The sequence below is a fragment of the Gigantopelta aegis genome, chromosome 4 (genome assembly GCF_016097555.1).
Source record: "Gigantopelta aegis isolate Gae_Host chromosome 4, Gae_host_genome, whole genome shotgun sequence".
Lineage (NCBI taxonomy): Eukaryota > Metazoa > Mollusca > Gastropoda > Neomphalida > Peltospiridae > Gigantopelta > Gigantopelta aegis.
Genome location: NC_054702.1, coordinates 18,325,270 through 18,350,543, shown reverse-complemented (window position 1 = coordinate 18,350,543; position 25,274 = coordinate 18,325,270). Strand labels below are relative to the sequence as shown.

The 25,274-nt window shown below is 34.1% G+C and overlaps 1 protein-coding gene across 1 annotated transcript in view; it reads left to right on the top strand.

Moving 5' to 3' along the window:
• The first annotated feature begins 446 nt into the window (after window positions 1–446).
• Window positions 447–25,274, top strand: part of LOC121369723 (gamma-aminobutyric acid type B receptor subunit 1-like) — a 36,852-nt gene continuing 12,024 nt past the window's right edge. The window contains exons 1-2 of the mRNA XM_041494776.1: window positions 447–587; window positions 24,233–24,370. Coding sequence (XP_041350710.1) covers window positions 447–587; window positions 24,233–24,370 — 279 coding nt within the window. The remainder of the gene's footprint in view (window positions 588–24,232; window positions 24,371–25,274) is intronic.

The window sequence follows — 25,274 nt, the reverse complement described above, 5'->3', positions numbered from 1 at the left end:
AACACATTGTATTAAGTTTGAGATTATATGATAAAAAGATTATTACCCTCGTGTATTTCGGTATCGTTAATATCATATATTAGGAATAAAAATAATGTATTATGCTCGGCAGAGGCTTGCATAATACAATTTTTATTCCTAATATATGATATGGACGATACCGAAAAACACTCTGGCAAAAACAAATCTCTCTCTCTCTCTCTCTCTCTCTCTCTCTCTCTCTCTCTCTCTCTCTCTCTCTCTCTCTCTCTCTCTCTCTCTCTCTCTCTCTCTCTCTCTCTCTCTCTTCCATTTCCATGCAATTCAAAATGTGATGTGCTGAAAGTGCTGAATATTTATTTCGTCTACTTTCTTCTCATTTAAATCAGAACATAAGCATCCGCTTGCTCCTGGCTGTTTGCGTGACGTTGATTCCATGCACGACGTCAGTACAGGATCTCTACCTGATGGCGCTCTACCCATTCCACGGCGCATGGCACGGCGGCGCCGCAGTTCTGGCAGCCAGTCAGCTAGCTCTGGAGCAGGTCAACCAACGAGACGATGTACTTCCGGGTTACCGACTTAACCTTCTTTGGAATGATACAGGGGTATGTATACAATAGTATTAAACATTGTTTTAAGCCAGGTTTCGTTTAGACCGTTATAAAACAAATACTCGATTCTCATCCCCGACCGAATTAGTGAGTTCTAGCAACTGTGCTCTTTACACTGGTTTTACATAATTAGACCTTTTTTCTTTTTTTTAATGGAATCAATTATTTTAATATACATACGTTTGTTTGACACCCAATAGCCGATAGTCTAGGGATTTATGTCCATTGTTTGAAGGTTTTTTTTTTTTTTTGCTCAAGTTAATAAAATTTTGGTCGTATGTTCCCATGACCTACCTGAACCAGAAATCCATTGGTAGCATTTTTTCTAACCACCATCATGTCAGCCATCTTGAAATTCAAAATGGCTGCCATTTTCATATAATTTCTTTATATATCTCCACTCCCATTTAACATAGAAACATATTTTTGGGGTCTATTTAAACATATGATGTTAGTGAATTAAAATATTGTTTTTATTATTCATTTCATATGGCAACCATCTTGAAATTCAAAATGGACGTCATTCCATTATATGTTTTCTCTATCTTTACTCCCATTGATCACAGAAAAATAAGTTTGGTATCAGTTTACATCTATGACCTCATATGATTATTTTGTAAAAAGAAAAAAATGTTGTCTGATCTTGGCAGCCAACTTGAAATTCAAAATGGCTACCACTGTAATATATTTTTTTCAAATATCTCAACTCCTGGTTTATGTGGAAGCATAATGTTTTGTCCATGTGCATTTCTGTATTCAATGTATTGGATGGTTTTCATTTATATAGTCAATGTCATTGAATCATGAAAACAATCTTTAAATTCAATATGGCCGCCATTTTAATACATTTGTCTTATGTCTCAACTCATGGTTAATGGAGAAGCACAATTCTGTTGTCTAGATGTTCAGTGGTCAATAAATGTAATTCTTTAGATTTATAGTCATCCAATTATGGCAAACATCTTAAACTTCAAAATTCAAAATGGCCACCAAGGTAATCATTTGGCAAATACGTTTTCTTCTAGTCTACATACAAATGCGACTTTTGTGTTCATTAGTATATTTTTAGGTCAAATAAGTATAGTATTGCAATACTAATGACAAACTAATGAAATAAAGGAATATATCAACTGTACATTGTAATTCATAATGGCATATTAGGCATCTACTTCATCTGTAATAGTATGCACATTGCAGCAGTCCTCATCAGTTTCACGTTTGCAACACTCTGTACATTGAAGGTTGTGTCGCTTACACTAAATTACAGTACATCTATCTTAACACTTACTGACACCACAATTGCATCTGATCAGTTCTACCACAGATTCTGGTGCAGCTTGAACCTCTAACAGCAGTCACAAATATACCAACCCTCTTGACCCAACCAAGTTTGCATGGGTATGCTGTTTTCATACCCCAGAGGTAGGTGGCAGTGTTTCCACACTTTGGTTTGGATATGGTTTCTTGAACTTTTCATCTTACAGTAGCTGCATCAGTTGTAGAAATGGCACTTGTGCTTGGTTTCATGCAGCAAAATCTGCACATTTTTACTGACCTCTTTGTATGGTTCATCACCGATTCCAACATGACTTTGGTGTTACTTGTATATGGAGCTTTCGTGAATACATTGAATTCTCTTTATTGATGTCCACCATTACCAATTGTCCCGTTGTGTCATATTCAGTTACAGCATGAACATCTGACAATCCGAGTATATATCTGGATACAGTTCATTATACAATGTTTGCAGGTTGATCTGGTTGTGATTTACATATAATTATTTGTGTATCCTAATGGTGATAAAAACCCAACAGTCTGTCTTTGATGTAGAAATCCACCTCATTGCCTGACCCGATTACTTCACGAGTATGAGGAATCATGTGCCATTGTCACATCATGGCCTGCAATAGCTTTTGATATCGTAGGGCTCAGATAGCTTCGAAAATCTGTAGTCTGGTTAGTGGAAATATCTGATGTCATCTTTCATAAATATTATTGTGTTAAAAATAAATCTTACACCCATGTAATCATCTAATAGTGAATCAAAGCATGCAGAAAATGCTTCTGTTCACTGAGAAGATATATGGCAGATTAGAAGTGAATTTGTGCACCAGACACAGACTTAGTTCTTATCCTGAGAAGATCACACACACTGATCCCACTAATTATCGGTACAGACGTAAGTCGCAACCAGATCAACATGCAACTAATTGATTATGAACTGGGTTCAGAAAGAAAATCAACATTACCAGGATTGCATGTAGTAACTGGATACGACAAACTAATGGTATATGCAAATAAATGTTATTGAATGTATTCGGGAAAGCTCCACTGGCTATATCTGGAGCTCTTAGCCAGCTGAGAGGACAGAGAAGTTCAAGACACCATCACCAAACCAAAGTGTGGAAACACTGCCAATTATCCAATAACAGCATACCCAAAGAGCATATCTCCAAGCAAATATCCTAGCTTAGGATCCCATTCTACACCCAGTGATCTAGACCCATGGTTGGACCAAGGAGGATATATTTGTAAATGTGGTTGAAGGTGCAAGCTGTACCAGAGGCTGTGATAGAACTGATCAGATGCAACTGTGGTATCAGTAAGGGTTCAGACAGATGAACCTGTAAGGAATACAACCCGCAATGTACAGAACTCTGCAAGTGCTGATGGTTGCTGCAATACACATGCCATTACAGACGAAGTAGATGCCTAATCAGGGGTCACAATGGAAAATAATTAATTTTAGTCAATTTTCAGATACATGTATGTAGGATATTTCTTTAGAAATTATTAAAAAGTGTCTAATTTAAACAGCATTCAATTAGCCAGATACTAAATGTGTGAGCCCTGCTAAAGTGTCATTGTGAATTGCAGTTTACAATTGGTCTGTTCCTCTATTTCATTAGTTTAAAATCTAGAACATGAAAGTCATTAGTAATGCAATAGTTTAATTATTTCACATAAAATGTATGTGGACTAGGAGGAAAACTATTTACCAAATGATAAAATTGGTGGCTATTTTTAAATCTCCATATGGCTGCCATTTTGAATTTTAACGTGGTTCCATGACTGGAGGATGGTTATAAAAATGCCACCCTTTAATTCGTTGATCCTAAAAATGTACAGACAAAAATATTGTGCTTCTGCCTTAACCGGAAGTTACGTATATATGAAAAATACATTAAAATGGTGGCCATTTTGAATTTCAAGATGGCTGCCACAATTGGATGACTAAAAATGTCATCAATACATTCATGTCTACATAAATGTACATATAGACAAAAAATATTGTTTCTATGTTAACCGAGAGTCGAGATATATGGAAAAATATATTAAAATGGTGGCCATTTTGAATTTTAAGATGGATGCTTAGGTCTCACTACACAGATCACTTCCGGGTGACAGTTCATTCATCACGGTCCACTATAGTTCCTAATTGGGACACATGTTATGGTTCACATATTCACTTCTAGGAAATGGTGAAGAATTAAAACAATATGTATGTTTAATGGTAAGCCTTCTGGCTGTATTTTGCCCATGTTATTTTGTAATATTGTGCATCGACCTTTTAGGACATGGGTATATAGTGCAAGTGACAGCCGGAGTGAATCGGTTAATGAACCACCTGTTCGGACCGGTACTACAGCCAGATGCGGTCATATAGCAAAAAACTGAGACGGAAATGTTCTCAATTTTGGAGTGAAAATAAATGCTTATATAATGTATGTTTGCAATGGTGTATGTTGTTAGTGCCAACGAGAACCCGTTCTATGGGCAATCTTCGCTTGAAATTGGGCAGTTTAACATGGGTTTCAATGGCAGATGACATCTGTGTATTGCGACCATAATGTAAAACATGAAATTACTGTTTATCCCAAAATATATAAGTTTAGCAAGCCAAAATGAAAATGTACAAGTGTAGCATCCTTATAAAAGGTAATTACATCGATGTGGATTTCAGCCAAGTGTATGGGTGCCCTATTTGGGTAAATATTGCAAACATGTCAATTTTATTTATTTTTATTATTTTTATTTTTTAGGGGTGTGAGTGTCAAAATGTATATTCTAGTATTCTTACATGTAATAAATAAATTTATCAGAGTGTCTAACACTGAGTTTCTCATTGTAAAAGGTAAAAATTCAAGGTCACAAGGTCAATATCCAAATTCACCCTAAATTCTGTGATTTTGTGCATAATGAATTTTTTCGAATGTACAGTCATAATGACAAACAGTTTTGATGGTATTGTGAATATATAACATAGTATTCTACTATGAAAGTAGAATTTGTATCTGCCATTAATAATATGTGGATCTTCATGCTGAAATATACAGAAAAAAACAGGATTTCAACACTTCATTATGAAACAATTGTTGCCGATAGCAACAGTTGATGGAAACTAATATTTTTAATGAACTAACTAGATAGTTAGCTTCTTTGTATGTTCCCCATATCAGAACTACCAACAAGGTCCTACATTACTATATATTGGCTGCTTGTTTGATGACCATCTATTGTGTGGATGACCAAGGAGTAACAATGTGATATGAAGTTTTATTGGATGGTATGGTGCATCTATCTTTTGGTGTATTGGTTAGAGTTCATAAGTTACACGGCTCTAGTATAGCTTTTCATGGTGTAAATGACCCAAATTATCAAACTGACTTCAAACCAAGTTTGACAAAATCGGTCACTAGACTTTAAGGTCTCACTACACAGATCACTTCCGGGTGACAGTTCATCCATCACGGTCCACTATAGTTCCTAATTGGGACACATGCTATGGTTCACATATTCACTTCTAGGAAATGGTGAAGAATTAAAACAATATGTATGTTTAATGGTAAGCCTTCTGGCTGTATTTTGCCCATGTTATTTTGTAATATTGTGCATCGACCTTTTGGGACATGGGTATATTAGTGCAGCAGATATGTGACAAAATTGTGCCTTTTATGATAAAAACATGCAACTTTGCATGATGCTAGGACATACCCTAGAGACAAAAATTAGATATAAGGACATTGCAGATTTGTCCTCTGGCCACCATGACTAACGCAAGATCCAATGCGAGTGTCTGAATTTACCATATTTTGTGTCCTTTTTAGAACTAATTACACTGATTTATACATATGTCCATTGTACATGATATAGAGGTGATATTTTATACAAATTTCAGGGACAGTTCTGGAATATAAGCTAAACGACGTTATTTCCCCCCCCCCCCCCCCCCCCTCATACATACGTGTGCAGTCATTCATGGTCCACCAAACTGGTAGAGAGCAGTGCACTTAAGTACAGCCGCCAGTAGTAGGGGTGTATAGTGGATGGTTACAAGTGCCTCTTAACAATGCTGACTGGCCTCGGTGGCGTCGTGGTTAGGCCATCGGTCTACAGGCTGGTAGGTACTGGGTTCGGATCCCAGTCGAGGCATGGGATTTGTAATCCAGATACCGACTCCAAACCCTGAGTGAGTGCTCTGCAAGGCTCAATGGGTAGGTGTAAACCACTTGCACCGACCAGTGATCCATAACTGGTTCAACAAAGGCCATTGTTAGTGCCATCCTGCGTGGGAAGCGCAAATAAAAGATCCCTTGCTGCTAATCGGAAAGAGTAGCCCATGTAGTGGCGACAGCGGGTTTCCTCTCAAGATCTGAGTGGTCCTTAACCATATGTCTGACGCCATATAACCGTAAATAAAATGTGTTGAGTGCGTCGTTAATAAAACATTTCTTTCTTTCTTTCTTAACAATGCCAGAAATAACTACTGAACACTCTCCGAAGAGGTCACACAAGGCCAACAGCTAAAGGCTGATGAGGAATGGCAGCCTTGAAACACTCAGAGTGCGCTCCACATCCTTTTCTTCAACCATATCTACTGAGTTCTCTACATGCATTGGTAGCCCTAGGCAAGGTTGTGTTACCTTGATGCCATCCTTATTCATTTGGTGGTGGGAGTTCTGGTGCACAAACTAGCATCTGACCCCAACAGTGTGATGGCTGGTACATTGTCCTTTTCACATACTGTAGAAGGGTTGCCTTTGTAGGAGGTATTTGATCGAGTACTCTTTTGGGGAGGGTCGAAAAGCACAGGTGGCGCTTGGTGTTGTTGTTAAGGCACCAACAACTAGTGTGACTTCATTTGCTACTTTCCAGATGGCCCAACTTCCATCATTGCCCTTACTACCGAATGAAGACAGTAAAGCCATGGAACATGGGGAATGAAAGGCACCTGACTGAACCCAAGACATGAGATATCTCATGGACAGCCAGGTATCGAAAATGTCCAGTACCAAAAGCCACCCAGAGTTAAGAGATATTGAACAGTTGCTATGGTGCCAAGACGCCAGTATGTTCTACACTGACAGCATCAGCTACATGAAGCAATATTCGTGTGTCTGCCTCCTCTTGGGTATATCGGGCTATACTGGCGACATCTCTTGGCTGTTTGCATAGGACATTTTGAAGATGTGTGCCAGGGCTAGAGCTGGGTGTGCAGGACGTATAAAACTTCAAACATAGTAGAAACTGAGATATTTTCAAAACTAATATCAATTATGACATAAGAATAATTTCGCCATATTAAAATAAAATTAGCCATGTGTCCAAATGACCTGACACTCTGTTTCCAACAGAACTGATTTCTTGGTAAGGTAGGAAAACAGTTCAGTCTTAGTAATCCATGCCAAGTTCCAGGAATTTTACTCAATGGCTCCATGTGCCTTTTCCTCTCATGTTTCAAGTGCTTGAATTCAGACTAGTTAGGTTGTAAACATCCCAGATGACATCATTCCTTATAGCCTTATACCAGATATGTGAGGAAGATCTGACCTGCATATTCATGGAAATTCCTGGTTTCAACATGTTATTTACAGCTTCACCATCAAGGATGCCTACCTCAACAGGAGGTCTGTTAATATTGCAATCTGGTGTAATAAGCTCCTCTAGGCAGTACACAAGGGGTCAGACTCAGTTTCCCTATATGTGGCAGTGATGATGGCCAAGCTTGATTCTCATGCTAAAACAACTCATCCAAGTTGCCAACCTTTACCTGACAAGCAACGTCAAGTCTGGGAAACTGAGCAGACATTTGCTGTTGTACTTTGGATTTATTTCGAACTGGGGGATGTTTGAAGAGCGGCAGAAATTATCGATTGGTTCTTGGATGGATTTTGTCTCTAAAACATGCTGTTCTTTCACAAATATTCCATACTGATCCTGTCTTAACGTCTCAAATCTGCGCATGGTATAAACAATAGCATGGTCTGCAATGTATCGGCCGTCTAGTTTCTGTAGATTATCACTACCTTCACAAAATGGATCCCTTCTATGGTATTTGTCAGTGACTTGACATCTCAAAGAAATGATTTCTGTGTTTGTTTGGTCTGTTCATGATGTACCATCCAGCACCTAAGAACTGTCGGATTCTCTGTCAGGCTTATAGCTCCACCATCACCTTTCACAGCAGCGTTATGTTGGGTCTAATCAATGGTAATAGCAGGGAAAAGTCTTCTTGACCATCAACCTGCTTTCTAAAATTCGGAATATAAAAGAAGATGACATTCTTTAAGTGTTACCAAATCTCTCAAATGGACTGGAATCCATCTGGCATAATTTGTGTGATGTAAGGCAAAGAAGAATGGGACAATGTTGGTCAATGTATCAATGTACAAAAGAAACTTTGTCATCTGGATTGCAGGAACAAAGATCAAGACTTTCACTTCCAGCTGAGAACCATGAACCAAAACTAAAACTGTGGACTTGCTTTAGCTCTGATACTTCACCGCTCTGATTGACATCAGATGTTTGTCTTCTACAAGTCTGCGGCTGCACCATGTAGGAGTATGTGCAGGCTACAAGCTGTAACTTGATGAGCTTTATGAGTGTGTGTTACATTTGTAGCTTTTAAGAAAGAATCTGCTATAACTGCAGAGGCAACTCCAGCCTGTACAAGGGCGTCTGTCCAACCACTGCCATCAAATAGATCCCTTACCACCTTAAGGGCTGTCGTATCAATATGAAGAGCACCAAAGAACACAATAAACTTGTCTTCATCGCGAGTTGCTGGCCGGGACCACGAATTCGTTTATCAGTGGCATACAAAGGTTGATCCAGGGTAATTATTGCCACCTAATCAGGATTTAAGATGTATGCATGGAAAAATTGTAAGAAACGTTAGAGGGCATTGATCGGCTATTGGATGTAGAACATTTGGTAATTCTGTTAAATAGTCATTGAGAAGACACCTGTTACATTTTTCAGTTAGTAGCAAATGATCTTTTTAATATGCAAGTCGTGGCGCACTGGCTGGAACGAGAAATAGACCAATGAACTCACCGACACGTATTCATTCGGAAACATTGTAAGAAGGTGCAAAAGTACGACACAGTCATTACTCTTTTTTATTAGTACTGTACGTCCTATACTACTTATAAAACAACAAATATATATTGTGAATGAAACCAATTAAAAAATAATAATTTGTTCTCTATTTGAGTTCGGTGATACTATAAATTCATAATTAAAATTCAGAAATGATTAATTAAGGAACAAATAATATAGTAAATGGGGAGAAACGCTACCCTTTCCCATAGACAATTCTCTCTCATTCAGGATATGCTCTGGGATGTTTAATAAACTACACCTCTATATGTGGAATGGACATACCTATAAAACAGTTTAATATGAACCTTGTAAATACTTGCACTATAATTATATAAGCTATTTATTGGCAAAGAACATATAGACACCATAGTTTCTTAATTATTATAATTCCGTTTGGCTCATACTCTAGATTTGTCGTTGGAATCAGCACCCCTTCATGATGTGAAAAGGCATATCTATAAATCAACGTAATTAATTGTGTAAAGAACAAAAAGTAAGCTAAATTCAAACCCCTGCATGAAGTTGTGTTGTGACCATGGCGGCCATTTTGAAAAATGGCCGCCATGGCAACTACAGGAAAAATCTGCAATGTCCCTATATCTAGAAATAACTATTTTGGTATGTTCTTACTTCATGCCAAGTTTCATGCTTTTATCATCAAAGGCACAATTCTTCTATAATTTTCACCAATCTGCTGCACTATATAGCGCAAGTGACAGCCGGAGTGAATCGGTTAATGAACCACCTGTTCGGACCGGTACTACAGCCAGATGCGGTCATATAGCAAAAAACTGAGACGGAAATGTTCTCAATTTTGGAGTGAAAATAAATGCTTATATAATGTATGTTTGCAATGGTGTATGTTGTTAGTGCCAACGAGAACCAGTTCTATGGGCAATCTTCGCTTGAAATTGGGCAGTTTAACATGGGTTTCAATGGCAGATGCCATCTGTGTAGTGAGACCTTAGGTCAGACAACAATTTTTGTTTTCACAACTTCATTCACTGAGCTCATAAATGTAAACAGATACCTAAATTGTTGTTGTGGGTCAATTGTGAATAAATATATATATAAGAATATTTAATTGGCGGCCATTTTGAATTTCAAAATAGCTGTCATGCCCAAATGACTAAATAAAATGTTATCAGCGAGTTCATTGCACTCAAAAATATAAATAGACACAAGAATTGTGTTTCTATGTTAACTGGGAGTCAAAATATATGTAAAATATCCCAAAATTATGGCCATTTTGAATTTCAAGATGGCCGCCATGATCAAATGACTGAAAAAAATGCTACCAATGGATTTCTAATTCTTGATAGTCTTAAGAATAAAAAGAAATACATTTTACTGACTTGAGCAAAAAAAAATGCAAATTTACATAACTGCCTGGACTACGATCTCTATTTGTTGTGCTAGGGTGTCGTTTAACTTCAATTCAGATATACTGATGAGGGTTGAATTACAAGTGGGGTCGATTTTAAAGTTTTGTGAACAAAATGTCGTATTTGTAATTAAGCTGTATCCTAACCGGACGCGTGCGACGCGAGCGATGCGAACGACGTAATACTATTTACATCCTAACCAGACGCGACCATAACGACAGACTTCTTTTTTAAAATTTTACCAACAGTTGAAACCGCCAAGTAAAAGTTGTTTGATTAGTTGATATGTTTGTCGCTCGTGTTGCGCCGTGCGCAATCTGTCGCGCCGCTGCGTGCGGTTAGGATGCAGCAATTGCAATCAATCGATTCTAAACAAGTCGCTCGCGTCGCACGCGGCCGGTTAGGATACAGCTTTACAAGTCGGGTCGATTTTGAAGCTTTAGAAACAAAAGGTCGTACTTTAATTTGCAATTGGAGTCAATTTTTCAGTTTCATGAACAAAATATCGTATTTCAACTTACGATATATATGGTCAACTTTGCTGTTTTATAAACACAGATCATATTTAAAATACGAGTGCGGGCTATTTTGTCCGACACCTAGACTCCAGTAACATATATTTCATACGATAGCATTATGCCATTTAGCAGGTTGTCCACCAATGTTAAAAACATCAGACAACGATCGCGTCATGCAATGTGATGATTGTCAGATTAGCAGTCTGAGATCGTTAAATTTCACCATTATGGAATGTTAGTCGCTGCTTTGCTTTAAAGGGACATTCCTGAGTTTGCTGCAGTCTTTAAGATGTTATCGACTAACAGAGACTTTTTAACGATTGTAATTACATATCACATATATTTTTCTGCATAAAATATTAGTGGCTGTATATTAAACGTGTTTCTGATCGTTCTAATATTTGTACTAGGTTAAATTTCATCTTATTTACTAAAATATTGTTTTTTCGTACGTACGAAATTATTTGAAGACAAAATCCAGTTTGGGCTTCTTATAAATATTAAGACGACTAGAAACACATTGAATATACAGACACTGATACTCTAAACAAGAAAATATATTTAATATGCAAGTTTAATCGTATAACTATTTTATTAGTCGGAAACATCTTACAATGCAGCAAACTCAGGAATGTCCCTTTAACGCATTTTAACAATGATTAACTGGTAATGTCTTTCGATACTTAAAGGTGAAGATCGTATATCTTCCACTTAAAGGTGAAGATCGTATATCTTCCAATTAAAGGTGAAGATCGTATATCTTCCACTTATAAGTGAAGATCGTATATCTTCCACTTAAAGATCTTTTACCTTTTGACCCGAAAACTAAAAGACATATAGCTCTGCACTTAGTTCTAAACCACGCCGGTAACACGAATAAAACGTGTGCGGTTGAGTAAAGGACATTACGGTCACGGCAAATTCCGATAGAAACATGACGAGTTCATACAAATCTCCAGTATTTACGTCAAAGCGAATTCACAAATATTATCACAGTATATTTCTTCTTATATATCTATAATATTAGGAAACAGAAACCTGTATTTTAAGCTAGTGGAGCTATTACTTCTTTATAATAATAGAATTATACCAACCATTGTCAGTATTGACATTCGTAACTAATGTCATGTAACATGTACATGCAAATAGTTAGGTGTACAGTTATTACAAACATGTTTTCTTACATACCAGTTGGTGAGAACATGATTCGTTATGTTTGATAACATATACTAATAACACATATATACGTATGATAACAATTTAAAACATACGACTGGCTGCTCTTAGGTGATGAACAGGTCGCCATTGCCAACGAAAATAAAGTACGATCAAAATCGATTACCCTGTGTTATGTATACATTAATCTGGAATTGATTTCTCATTGATGCATAAGTTAATAGAATACTATATTCGTGTCTGTTAGATGTCATTTATCTTACAACTCGTTGTTTAAAAACGTTTCCAACTCGCTTTTTCTCGTTAGATACGTTTTAAAACAACTCGTTGTGAAATACACTATACCTAACGGTCACACATACAGTATTATCTAGTTAACACATAACATGAATACAGTGCTGTAAAATTAAATTAAATAAGATAATCAATATGTTCCTAAATGCATGAGAATAGATTCTGACTAAAGTATTTTGCTGTTTAAAATGTATTGAGTGAAATGTCCTGTAATTGTGTACGATTTTCGTTCGATGTTTTTAACAAGTATTAACTTTTTTTGACTTCAATGACGTGCAGGCTGCAAATATGTAATTTGGTGGGGGTGGTAGTAGTAGTAGTAGTAGTAGTAGTAGTAGTAGTAGTAGTAGTAGTTGTGGTTTTGTTGTTGGTGGTGGTGGTGGTAGTAATAGTGATGGTGGTCGTGGTAGTAGTAGTAGTAGTAGTAGTAGTAGTAGTAGTAGTAGTAATACTCAGTATAAATGCAGTAGGTTCGAATCCTGCCAGTAATATGCACTGTATGTTTGTGTTATTAGAGTAGTGGTAGTAGTAGTGGTGATGGTAGTAGTGGTGGTGGTAGTAGTAGTAGTAGTAGTAGTAGTAGTAGTAGTAGTAGTGTTTGTTGTTGTAGTAGCAGTAGTAGTAGTAATAGCAGTGGTGGTGGTGGTGATAGTAGTGGTGGGTGTGGTGGCTGGAGTAGCAGTAGTAGTAGTAGTAGTAGTAGTAGTAGCTGGAGTAGCAGTAGTAGTAGTAGTAGTAGTAGTAGTAGTAGTAGTAGTAGTAGTAGTAGTAGTAGTAGTAGTAGTAGTAGTAGTAGTAGTAATATTCAGTATGAATGCAGTAGGTTCGAATCCTGCCAGTAATATGCACTGTATGTTTGTGTTATTAGAATAGACCATTGTCTTTCTATAGTACTGTCGGAAATAGAATAAAAATTATTTTCGTCGATTATTTCTTTCATATTAAACTGACAAGTAACTATTTTGTAAATACCCATTCAATAATACTCTACCTAATTTAGCATTTACTTGTTTGGGCTCTCATTGATGTACAGGTAGTGTTTACTCTTGAAATTAAACTAAAGATGTCAATAAACAGGTGATTTGTGACCTTTATTGGAACAGACTATAACACATATGTGTCAATTTCATTTACCCTTAAAGGGACATTCCTGAGTTTGCTGCAATGTTTAAGATGTTATTGACTAACAGAGACTTTTTAACGATTGTAATTAAGTATCAAATATATTTTTCTGCATAAAATATTAGTGGCTGTATATTAAACATGTTTCTGATCGTTCTACTATTTGTACTGGGTTAAATTTCGTTTTCTTTCCTAAAAACATGTTTTCGTACGTACGAAATTATTTGAAGACAAAATCCAGTTTGGGCTTCTTACAAATATTAAGACGACCAGAAACACATTGAATATACAGACACTGATATTCTAAACCAGAAAATATATTTAATATGTAAGTTTAATCGTAGAAATATTTTATTAGTCGGAAACATCTTACAATGCAACAAACTCAGGAATGTCACTTTAAACAAACTTTTAATTTAAAACTGCAAATTAACTGATTATTTTGAATTGCAGCATAAATTATTAATTATGACAAGCATATTTATTGAATATATATTCAATATACCGGTAAGTACATTCGAAATTTACACAATTTTGCAACAATTTAAAGGTGCTATATCATAATTATATGCGAGCTGTGATAAAGATTCTCTAATACAAATGTATTTTCTACCAGTAGATAAAATTATTTCCTATAATCATTTATGGGCATATTGTCAAAGGTGTCTTCTTTAAATGTTAAATCAAAATTTTATTAAAAAGCAAAAAATTATTTGCAATAGCTGTCATTGTGCAACACTGAGATAGCACCTTTAATACCAGTATAATGGATCACTCAAAATGATTCTTGACAGTTTTGCTCAAAAGTTACTTATAAATGACTACAAATATTTTATTTGGAAAGGGAATAGGGTAAACCATCAGCAGAAACAGTCCCTCACATATTGTAACAGCAATGATGACACGGTGACCAAAATTTTTTGTAGTCTGTTCCAATAAAGTGCACAAATCACCCGTTTACTGACATTTTTCTTTTAATTTCAAAAGTAAACACCACCTTGAACATCAATGAGCGCCCAAACAAGTAAATGCTAAATTAGGTAGACTATCATTAAATAGATATTTACAAAATATTTACTTGTCAGTTTAATATGTAAGAAATAATTTTTATTCTATTTCCGACAGTATTTCGGTCACCAATAATATGTCCGGTGATAGTACACACCCACTCTTCGTTACAGTTGTTTACTAGTCCAGTGGCGTGAGGATCTAGACACCATGATCTGTCCGAGTTTTGTATGCAAACCATTTTACACCAGGCCATGTCCGTTAGACCAACAGGCCTCCTGTGTACCGTTATAATCACGGCGAAGCACCTGCTGGCAACAATTAACTACATGTGCCCTTTGTTTCCAATTTTGTTTGTTTTTGACATGGCTAAGGTACACCGATTTGTTCATCATCGGCTATTGGATGTCAAACATTTGGTACTTGCGGACACATTTCTTCCATTAGCAACAATGGATCTTTTATATGACAGCACAGGGAAAAGGGTGAACTCAAAATGGCCAGAAACGTGACTTTCTAGATCTGAGACACACATTATTGGTATTATTGATTACAAATGAATCTTCTGTTACTGTATGTTCATTATCTTCTTTTGAAGTCGAAGAATAGACGCAATATTACATGTCAGTACTAACGCAAGAGCATGCTACGACTATTAAATGTTTCGTATTAGTGGTGGATTATACATGAATAAAAATGTACACGACGATTCCATCTTTCAAGGAATAAGAAATGAAGCCATTAACCGTATATTCAAATTAGCATTTATTACGTTTCACTGTTGTGAGCCGTCACAGAGAATCTATATAAAAGCCAAATATGAACTAATCACCAATCTATATACAAATACTGTGTCATTTAATACTTATTTTATTAAAGGGACTGTCCTTAGTCTGCTGCCAACGTTAAGTTGTCTCCAACTAATAAAACATACTAATGACTGAAATAACACATCAAATACTGTTAAATGTTTAGAATATCAGTCTATATACACAATGTTTGGACGTCTTAATATTTATAGTAGCCCATGTTGGGTTTTATCTCCCAGTACATTCGTACGTAAGAATAAATATATATTAGGAAGTAAATAAAAACGTCTGGTCTAACGTTTGTCTTGTTTCACACATCTAAAGTTTGTTTTGTTTCACACATCTAACGTTTGTTTTGTAACATATAAAGTTTGTCTTGCTTCACACATCTAAAGTTTGTTTTGTTTCACACATCTAAAGTGTGTTTTGTTACATATCTAAAGTTTGTCTTGCTTCACACATCTAAAGTTTGTTTTGTTTCACACGTCTAAAGTGTGTTTTGTTACACATCTAACGTTTGTCTTGCTTCACACATCTAAAGTTTGTCTTGCTTCACACATCTAAAGTGTGTTTTGTTACACATCTAAAGTTTCTTTTGTTTCACACATCTAAAGTGTGTTCTGTTTCACACATCTAAAGTGTGTTTCGTTACATATCTAAAGTGTGTTTTGTTACATATCTAAAGTGTGTTTTGTTACATATCTAAAGTTTGTCTTGCTTCAACACATCTAATGTTTGTTTTGTTTCACACATCTAAAGTGTGTTTTGTTACACACATCTAAAGTTTGTTTTGTTACATATCTAAAGTTTGTTTTGTTTCACACATCTAAAGTTTGGCTTGCTTCACACATCTAAAGTTTGTTTTGTTTCACACATCTAAAGTGTGTTTTGTTTCACACATCTAAAGTGTGTTTTGTTACATATCTAAAGTTTGTTGTTCACACATCTAACACATCTAAAGTTTGTTTTGTTTCACACATCTAAAGTGTGTTTTTTCACACATCTAAAGTGTGTTTTGTTTCACACATCTAAAGTTTGTTTAAAGTGTTTCACACATCTAAAGTGTGTTCTGTTTCACACATCTAAAGTGTGTTTTGTTACATATCTAAAGTGTGTTTTGTTACATATCTAAAGTTTGTCTTGCTTCACACATCTAAAGTTTGTTTTGTTTCACACATCTAAAGTGTGTTTTGTTACACATCTAAAGTTTGTTTTGCTTCACACATCTAAAGTTTGTTTTGTTTCACACATCTAAAGTGTGTTTTGTTACACATCTAAAGTTTGTTTTGTTTCACACATCTAAAGTGTGTTTCACACATCTAAAGTGTGTTTTGTTACACATCTAAAGTGTGTTTTGTTACACATCTAAAGTTTGTTTTGTTTCACACATCTAAAGTTTGTTTGCTTCACACATCTAAAGTTTGTTTTGTTCACACATCTAAAGTTTGTTTTGTTTCACACATCTAAAGTGTGTTTTGTTTCACACATCTAAAGTGTGTTTTGTTACATATCTAAAGTGTGTTTTGTTACACACATCTAAAGTTTGTTTTGTTTCACACATCTAAAGTTTGTTTTGTTTCACACATCTAAAGTGTGTTTTGTTTGTTTTGTTTCACACATCTAAAGTTTGTTTTGTTTCACACATCTAAAGTGTGTTTTGTTTCACACATCTAAAGTGTGTTTTGTTTTCACATCTAAAGTCTAAAAATCTTTGTTTTGTTTCACACATCTAAAGTGTGTTTTGTTACATATCTAAAGTTTGTCTTGCTTCACACATCTAAAGTTTGTTTTGTTTCACACATCTAAAGTGTGTTTTGTTTCACACATCTAAAGTGTGTTTTGTTACACATCTAAAGTGTGTTTTGTTTCACACATCTAAAGTTTGTTTTGTTACACATCTAAAGTTTGTTTTGTTTCACACATCTAAAGTTTGTTTTGTTTCACATCTAAAGTTTGTTTTGTTTCACACATCTAAAGTGTGTTTTGTTACACACATCTAAAGTTTGTTTTGTTACATATCTAAAGTTTGTTTTGTTTCACACATCTAAAGTTTGTTTTGTTTCACACATCTAAAGTTTGTTTTGTTTCACACATCTAAAGTGTGTTTTGTTACACATCTAAAGTTTGTTTTGTTTCACACATCTAAAGTTTGTTTCTGTTTCACACATCTAAAGTGTGTTTTGTTACACATCTAAAGTGTGTTTTGTTACACATCTAAAGTGTCTGTTTCAACATCTTTGTGTTTTCACACATCTAAAGTTTGTTTTGTTTCACACATGTTTTGTTTCACACATCTAAAGTTTGTTTTGTTTCACACATCTAAAGTTTGTTTTGTTTCACACATCTAAAGTTTTGTTTCACACATCTAAAGTTTGTCTTGCTTCACACATCTAAAGTGTGTTTTGTTACACATCTAAAGTTTGTTTTGTTTCACACATCTAAAGTGTGTTCTGTTTCACACATCTAAAGTGTGTTTTGTTACATATCTAAAGTTTGTTTTGTTTCACACATCTAAAGTTTGTTTTGTTTCACACATCTAAAGTTTGTTTTGTTTCACACATCTAAAGTTTTTTGTTTCACACATCTAAAGTTTGTTTTGTTACACATCTAAAGTTTGTTTTGTTTCACACATCTAAAGTTTGTTTTGTTTCACATATCTAAAGTTTGTTTTGTTTCACACATCTAAAGTTTGTTTTGTTTCACACATCTAAAGTGTGTTTTGTTACACATCTAAAGTTTGTTTTGTTTCACACATCTAAAGTTTGTTTTGTAACATCTAAAGTTTGTTTTGTTTCACACATCTAAAGTGTTTTGTTTTGTTTCACACATCTAAAGTTTGTTTTGTTTTGTTTCACACATCTAAAGTTTGTTTTGTTTCACACATCTAAAGTTTGTTTTGTTTCACACATCTAAAGTGTGTTTTGTTACACATCTCTAAAGTTTGTTTTGTTTCACACATCTAAAGTTTGTTTGTTTCACACATCTAAAGTTGTTTTGTTTCACACATCTAAAGTGTGTTTTGTTCACACATCTAAAGTTTGTTTTGTTTCACACATCTAAAGTTTGTTTTGTTTCACACATCTAAAGTTTGTTTTGTTTCACACATCTAAAGTTTGTTTTGTTTCACACATCTAAAGTTTGTTTTGTTTCACACATCTAAAGTTTGTTTTGTTTCACACATCTAAAGTGTTTCACACATCTAAAGTTTGTTTTGTTTGACACATCTAAAGTTTGTTTTGTTTCACACATCAAGTTTGTTTCTAAAGTTTCACACATCTAAAGTTTGTTTTGTTCTAAAGTTTGTTTTGTTTCATCTAAAGTGTTGTTTTGTTTCACACATCTAAAGTTTGTTTTGTTTCACACATCTAAAGTTTGTTTTGTTTCACACATCTAAAGTTTGTTTTGTTTCACACATCTAAAGTTTGTTTTGTTTCACACATCTAAAGTTTGTTTTGTTTCACACATCTAAAGTTTGTTTTGTTTCACACATCTAAAGTTTGTTTTGTTTCATACATCTAAAGTTTGTTTTGTTTCACATCTAAAGTTTGTTTTGTTTCACACATCTAAAGTTTGTTTTGTTTCACACATCTAAAGTTTGTTTTGTTTGTTTCACACATCTAAAGTTTGTTTTGTTTCACACATCTAAAGTTTGTTTTGTTTTTGTTTCACACATCACACATCTAAAGTTTGTTTTGTTTCACACATCTAAAGTTTGTTTTGTTTCACACATCTAAAGTTTGTTTTGTTTCACACATCTAAAGTTTGTTTTGTTTCACACATCTAAAGTTTGTTTTGTTTCACACATCTAAAGTTTGTTTTGTTTCACACATCTAAAGTTTGTTTTGTTTCACACATCTAAAGTTTGTTTTGTTTCACACATCTAAAGTGTGTTTTGTGTTCACACATCTAAAGTTTGTTTTGTTTTGTTTCACATCTAAAGTTTGTTTTGTTTCACACATCTAAAGTTTGTTTTGTTTCACACATCTAAAGTTTGTTTTGTTTCACACATCTAAAGTTTGTTTTGTTTCACACATCTAAAGTTTGTTTTGTTTCACATCTAAAGTTTGTTTTGTTTCATCTAAAGTTTGTTTTGTTTCACACATCTAAAGTTTGTTTTGTTTCACACATCTAAAGTTTGTTTTGTTTCTGTTTCACACATCTAAAGTTGTGTTTTGTTTCACACACATCTAAAGTTTGTTTTGTTTCACACATCTAAAGTTTGTTTTGTTTCACACATCTAAAGTTTGTTTTGTTTCACACATCTAAAGTTTGTTTTGTTTCACACATCTAAAGTTTGTTTTGTTACACATCTAAAGTTTGTTTTGTTTCACACATCTAAAGTTTGTTTTGTTTCACACATCTAAAGTGTGTTTTGTTACACATCTAAAGTTTGTTTTGTTTCACACATCTAAAGTTTGTTTTGTTCACACATCTAAAGTTTGTTTTGTTTCACACATCTAAAGTTTGTTTTGTTTCACACATCTAAAGTTTGTTTTGTTTCACACATCTAAAGTTGTTTTGTTTCACACATCTAAAGTTTGTTTTGTTTCACACATCTAAAGTTTGTTTTGTTTCACACATCTAAAGTGTGTTTTGTTTCACACATCTAAAGTTTGTTTTGTTTCACACATCTAAAGTTTGTTTTGTTTCACACATCTAAAGTTTGTTTTGTTTCACACATCTAAAGTTTGTTTTGTGTTCACAGGGTAAAGTTTGTTTTGTTTCACATCTAAAGTTTGTTTTGTTTCACACATCTAAAGTTTGTTTTGTTTCAAAGTTTGTTTTGTTTCACACATCTAAAGTTTGTTTTGTTACACATCTAAAGTTTGTTTTGTTTCACACATCTAAAGTTTGTTTTGTTTCACACATCTAAAGTGTGTTTTGTTACATATCTAAAGTGTGTTTTGTTTCACATCTAAAGTTTGTTTTGTTTCACACATCTAAAGTTTGTTTTGTTTCACACATCTAAAGTTTGTTTTGTTTCACACATCTAAAGTTTGTTTTGTTTCACACATCTAAAGTTTGTTTTGTTTCACACATCTAAAGTTTGTTGTTTTAAAGTTTGTTTTGTTTCACACATCTAAAGTGTGTTTTGTTTTAAAGTTTTTTTGTTTCACACATCTAAAGTTTCACACATCTAAAGTTTTTGTTACACACATCTAAAGTTTGTTTTGTTGTTTCACACATCTAAAGTTTGTTTTGTTTCACACATCTAAAGTTTGTTTTGTTTCACACATCTAAAGTTTGTTTTGTTTCACACATCTAAAGTTTGTTTTGTTTCACACATCTAAAGTTGTTTTGTTTCTAAAGTTTTTTTGTTTCACACATCTAAAGTTTGTTTTGTTTCACACATCTAAAGTTTGTTTTCTAAAGTTTTTTGTTTCACACATCTAAAGTTTGTTTTGTTTCACACATCTAAAGTTTGTTTTGTTTCACACATCTAAAGTTTGTTTTGTTCACACATCTAAAGTTTGTTTTGTTTCACACATCTAAAGTTGTCACACATCTAAAGTTTGTTTTGTTTCACACATCTAAAGTTTGTTTTGTTTCACACATCTAAAGTTTGTTTTGTTTCACACATCTAAAGTTTTGTTTCACACATCTAAAGTTTTGTTTCACACATCTAAAGTTTGTTTTGTTTCACACATCTAAAGTTTGTTTTGTTTTCTAAAGTTTTGTTTTGTTTCACACATCTAAAGTTTGTTTTAAAGTTGTTTTGTTACACATCTAAAGTTTGTTTTGTTTCACACATCTAAAGTTTGTTTTGTTTCACACATCTAAAGTTGTTTTGTTTCACACATCTAAAGTTTGTTTTGTTTCACATCTAAAGTTTGTTTTGTTTCACACATCTAAAGTTTGTTTTGTTTCACACATCTAAAGTTTGTTTTGTTTCACACATCTAAAGTTTGTTTTGTTTCACACATCTAAAGTTGTTTCTGTTTCACACATCTAAAGTTTGTTTTGTTTCACACATCTAAAGTTGTTTTGTTACACACATCTAAAGTTTGTTTTGTTTCACACATCTAAAGTTTGTTTTGTTTCACACATCTAAAGTTTGTTTTGTTTCACACATCTAAAGTTTGTTTTGTTTCACACATCTAAAGTTTGTTTTGTTTCACACATCTAAAGTGTGTTTTGTTCACACATCTAAAGTTGTTTTGTTTCACATCTAAAGTTGTTTTGTTTTTCTAAAGTTGTTTTGTTTCACACATCTAAAGTTTGTTTTGTTTCACACATCTAAAGTTTGTTTTGTTTCACACATCTAAAGTTTGTTTTGTTTCACACATCTAAAGTTTGTTTTGTTTCACACATCTAAAGTGTGTTTTGTTTCACACATCTAAAGTTTGTTTTGTTTCACACATCTAAAGTTTGTTTTGTTTCACACATCTAAAGTGTGTTTTGTTTCACACATCTAAAGTTTGTTTTGTTTCACACATCTAAAGTTGTTGTTTTGTTTTCTAAAGTTTGTTTTGTTTCACACATCTAAAGTTTGTTTGTTTCACACATCTAAAGTGTGTTTTGTTACACATCTAAAGTTTGTTTTGTTTCACACATCTAAAGTTTGTTTTGTTTCACACATCTAAAGTGTGTTTTGTTACACATCTAAAGTTTGTTTTGTTTCACACATCTAAAGTTTGTTTTGTTTCACACATCTAAAGTTTGTTTTGTTTCACACACATCTAAAGTGTGTTTTGTTTCACACATCTAAAGTTTGTTTTTTTTTTCACACATCTAAAGTTTGTTTTGTTTCACACATCTAAAGTTTGTTTTGTTTCACACATCTAAAGTTTGTTTTGTTTCACACATCTAAAGTTTGTTTTGTTTCACACATCTAAAGTTTGTTTTGTTTCACACATCTAAAGTTTGTTTTGTTTCACACATCTAAAGTTTGTTTTGTTTCACACATCTAAAGTGTGTTTTGTTACACACATCTAAAGTTTGTTTTGTTACACACATCTAAAGTTTGTTTTGTTTCACACATCTAAAGTTTGTTTTGTTTCACACATCTAAAGTTTGTTTTGTTTTTTGTTTCACACATCTAAAGTTTGTTTTGTTTCACACATCTAAAGTTTGTTTTGTTTCACACATCTAAAGTTTGTTTTGTTTCACACATCTAAAGTAACATCTAAAGTTTGTTTTGTTTCACACATCTAAAGTTTGTTTTTTTGTTTCACACATCTAAAGTTTGTTTTGTTCACACATCTAAAGTTTGTTTTGTTACACACATCTAAAGTTTGTTTTGTTTCACACATCTAAAGTTTGTTTTGTTTCACACATCTAAAGTTTGTTTTGTTACACACATCTAAAGTTTGTTTTGTTTCACACATCTAAAGTTTGTTTTGTTTCACACATCTAAAGTTTGTTTTGTTTCACACATCTAAAGTTTGTTTTGTTTCACACATCTAAAGTTTGTTTTGTTACACATATCTAAAGTTTGTTTTGTTTCACACATCTAAAGTGTGTTTTGTTTCACACATCTAACGTGTGTTTTGTTTCACATATCTAAGGGGTGTTTTGTTTTACACATCTGAAGTTTGTTTTGTTACACATCTAAAGCGGGTTTCCTCTCAAAATCTGTATGGTTTCTCTAAAGTTTGTTTTGTTTCACACTAAAGCGTGTTTTGTTACACATCTAAAGCGGGTTTCCTCTCAAAATCTGTATGGTCCTTAACCATATGTCTGACGCGATAGTACCGTAAATAAAATGTGTTGAGTGCGTCGTTAAGTAAAACATTTCTTTCTAAAGTTTGTTTTGTTTCACACATCTAAAGTTTGTTTTGTTTCACACATCTAAAGTGTGTTTGTTTCACACATCTAACGTGTGTTTTGTTTCACACATCTAACGTGTGTTTTGTTTCACATATCTAAGGGGTGTTTTGTTTTACACATCTGAAGTTTGTTTTGTTACACATCTAAGTTTGTTTCTTTCACACATCTAAAGTTTATCTTGTTTCACACATCTAAAGTTTGTTTTGTTTCACACATCTAAATATTGTTTTGTTTCACACATCTAAAGATTGTTTTGTTTCAAACATCTAAAGTGTGTTTTGTTTAAGACATCTAAAGATTTTTTGTTTCACACATCTAGATTGTTTTGTTTCACGCATCTAAAGTTTGTTTGTTTCACACATCTAAAGTGTGTTTTGTTACACATCTAAAGCGTGTTGTGTTTCACACATCTAAATTTGGTTTTGTTACACATCTAAAGTGTGTTTTGTTTCAAACATCTAAAGTGTGTTTTGCTTCACTCATCTAAAGTTTGTTTGTTTCACACATCTAAAGTGTGTTTTGTTACACATCTAAAGCGTGTTGTGTTTCACACATCTAAATTTGGTTTTGTTACACATCTAAAGTGTGTTTTGTTTCAAACGTCTAACAATATGCCTTGCACTTGCAGTGCAGTTGTAACCACTATTGTAATCGACATTTCCCATTCATTATTTATATTCCTAAGATCTACTTCTGTCTTTTGTAATACATTTTCTGCGATGATTAAATCACATTTTATGAAATGGAAATATTTGTGTATATGTATATTAAAATAAGTTTTGCAACTAAAAATAATGCATTAAATGGTCGATTTGGGTTTGCGAGTGCACTCTATTTGCAAAGCATAGAGGCTGAAATTACAGTAGCGGTTGCATCTGACTGAGCTGGACCCCCACCCGTCATTAACACATCTATTCATACATTCATTTATTGTTGGACTTTCGTTCGTCATTGTTAGATATTCATATATTTGAACATCCATTTGCAGTGTTCTACAGATGTTTGAAAAAGTCACTAGCCTTCAACGTAATACAGTTGATAAGTTCCACTAGTCCACACCAAACATTCACTAGCCGGGACCGACGGCTAGGGGATTTTGGGAACCCTGCCTTTTGTTGTTTCGTTCGTTATTTATTTATTTATTCATTCATTCAGTGTTGCATGTATTTCAGTGTGATCCTGGTCTTGGCCTGGACCTCATGTTTCAACACCTGTACAGTCCACCCACAAAGATCATGATTATAGGTGCGCTGTGTTCCATAGTTTCCCAGGCAACAGCCCAAGTGTCACATAGGTGGAACGTGGTACAGGTAGGAGCATCAATACAGAAATGTTGGTTTACCATTCATTCATTTATTCATTCATTCAATCATTAGTTCATCAGTCCATCCGTCCATCCATGCATTCATTCATCCATCCATCCATCCATCCATCAACCCACCCAAATTCCCATCCATCCATCCATCCATCCATCCATCCATTCATTCATTCATTTATTCATTCATTCATTAATCAATTCATTCATTCATCCATCCATCCATTCATTCATTCATATATCCTTCTAGCATCCATTCATTCATCTATCCACTCATTTCTCGTTCCAACCAGAGCACCACAACTGTTCAAAGGACGTGGTATCTGCTTTCCTGTCTGTGGGAAGTGCATATAAAATATCCCTCCTGCATTAGAGAATATGTAGCGGGTTTTCTCGAATGACTACATGTCAGAATTACCAAATGTTTGATGATTAATTAATCAATGTGCTCTAGTGGTGTCGTTAAACAAAACAAACTTTCATCCATCCATCGACTCGCTCACACACTCATTCAGTCAGTCACTAATTCATTCATTCATTCATTCATTCATTCATTCATTCTTTTCTATTCTAAAAGTCAAAATTCTCCGTTGTTTAATTATATTTAAATAACATTGCACACACATTTGATTCCTGTATTTCTCTATTGTTCAACACATCATCATACATCTGTTAGATGAATGTAAGTAACGTCCACTAGTTTCCGAAGTACAGTTCTCTTTCGTATAAAATGCGATTTGACAGACTGCAAATACTAGAACGATAAGCAGTACAAGGGATTTGCAGGAATTAATCATTTAAAGCAACATTTGTAAATAATGCTAGCGTCAGACTGTCAACTGTCACGACCAAGTTGGCCAACTCGGCCGGTTTGAACTTCCCCAACTTCCGACTAACGA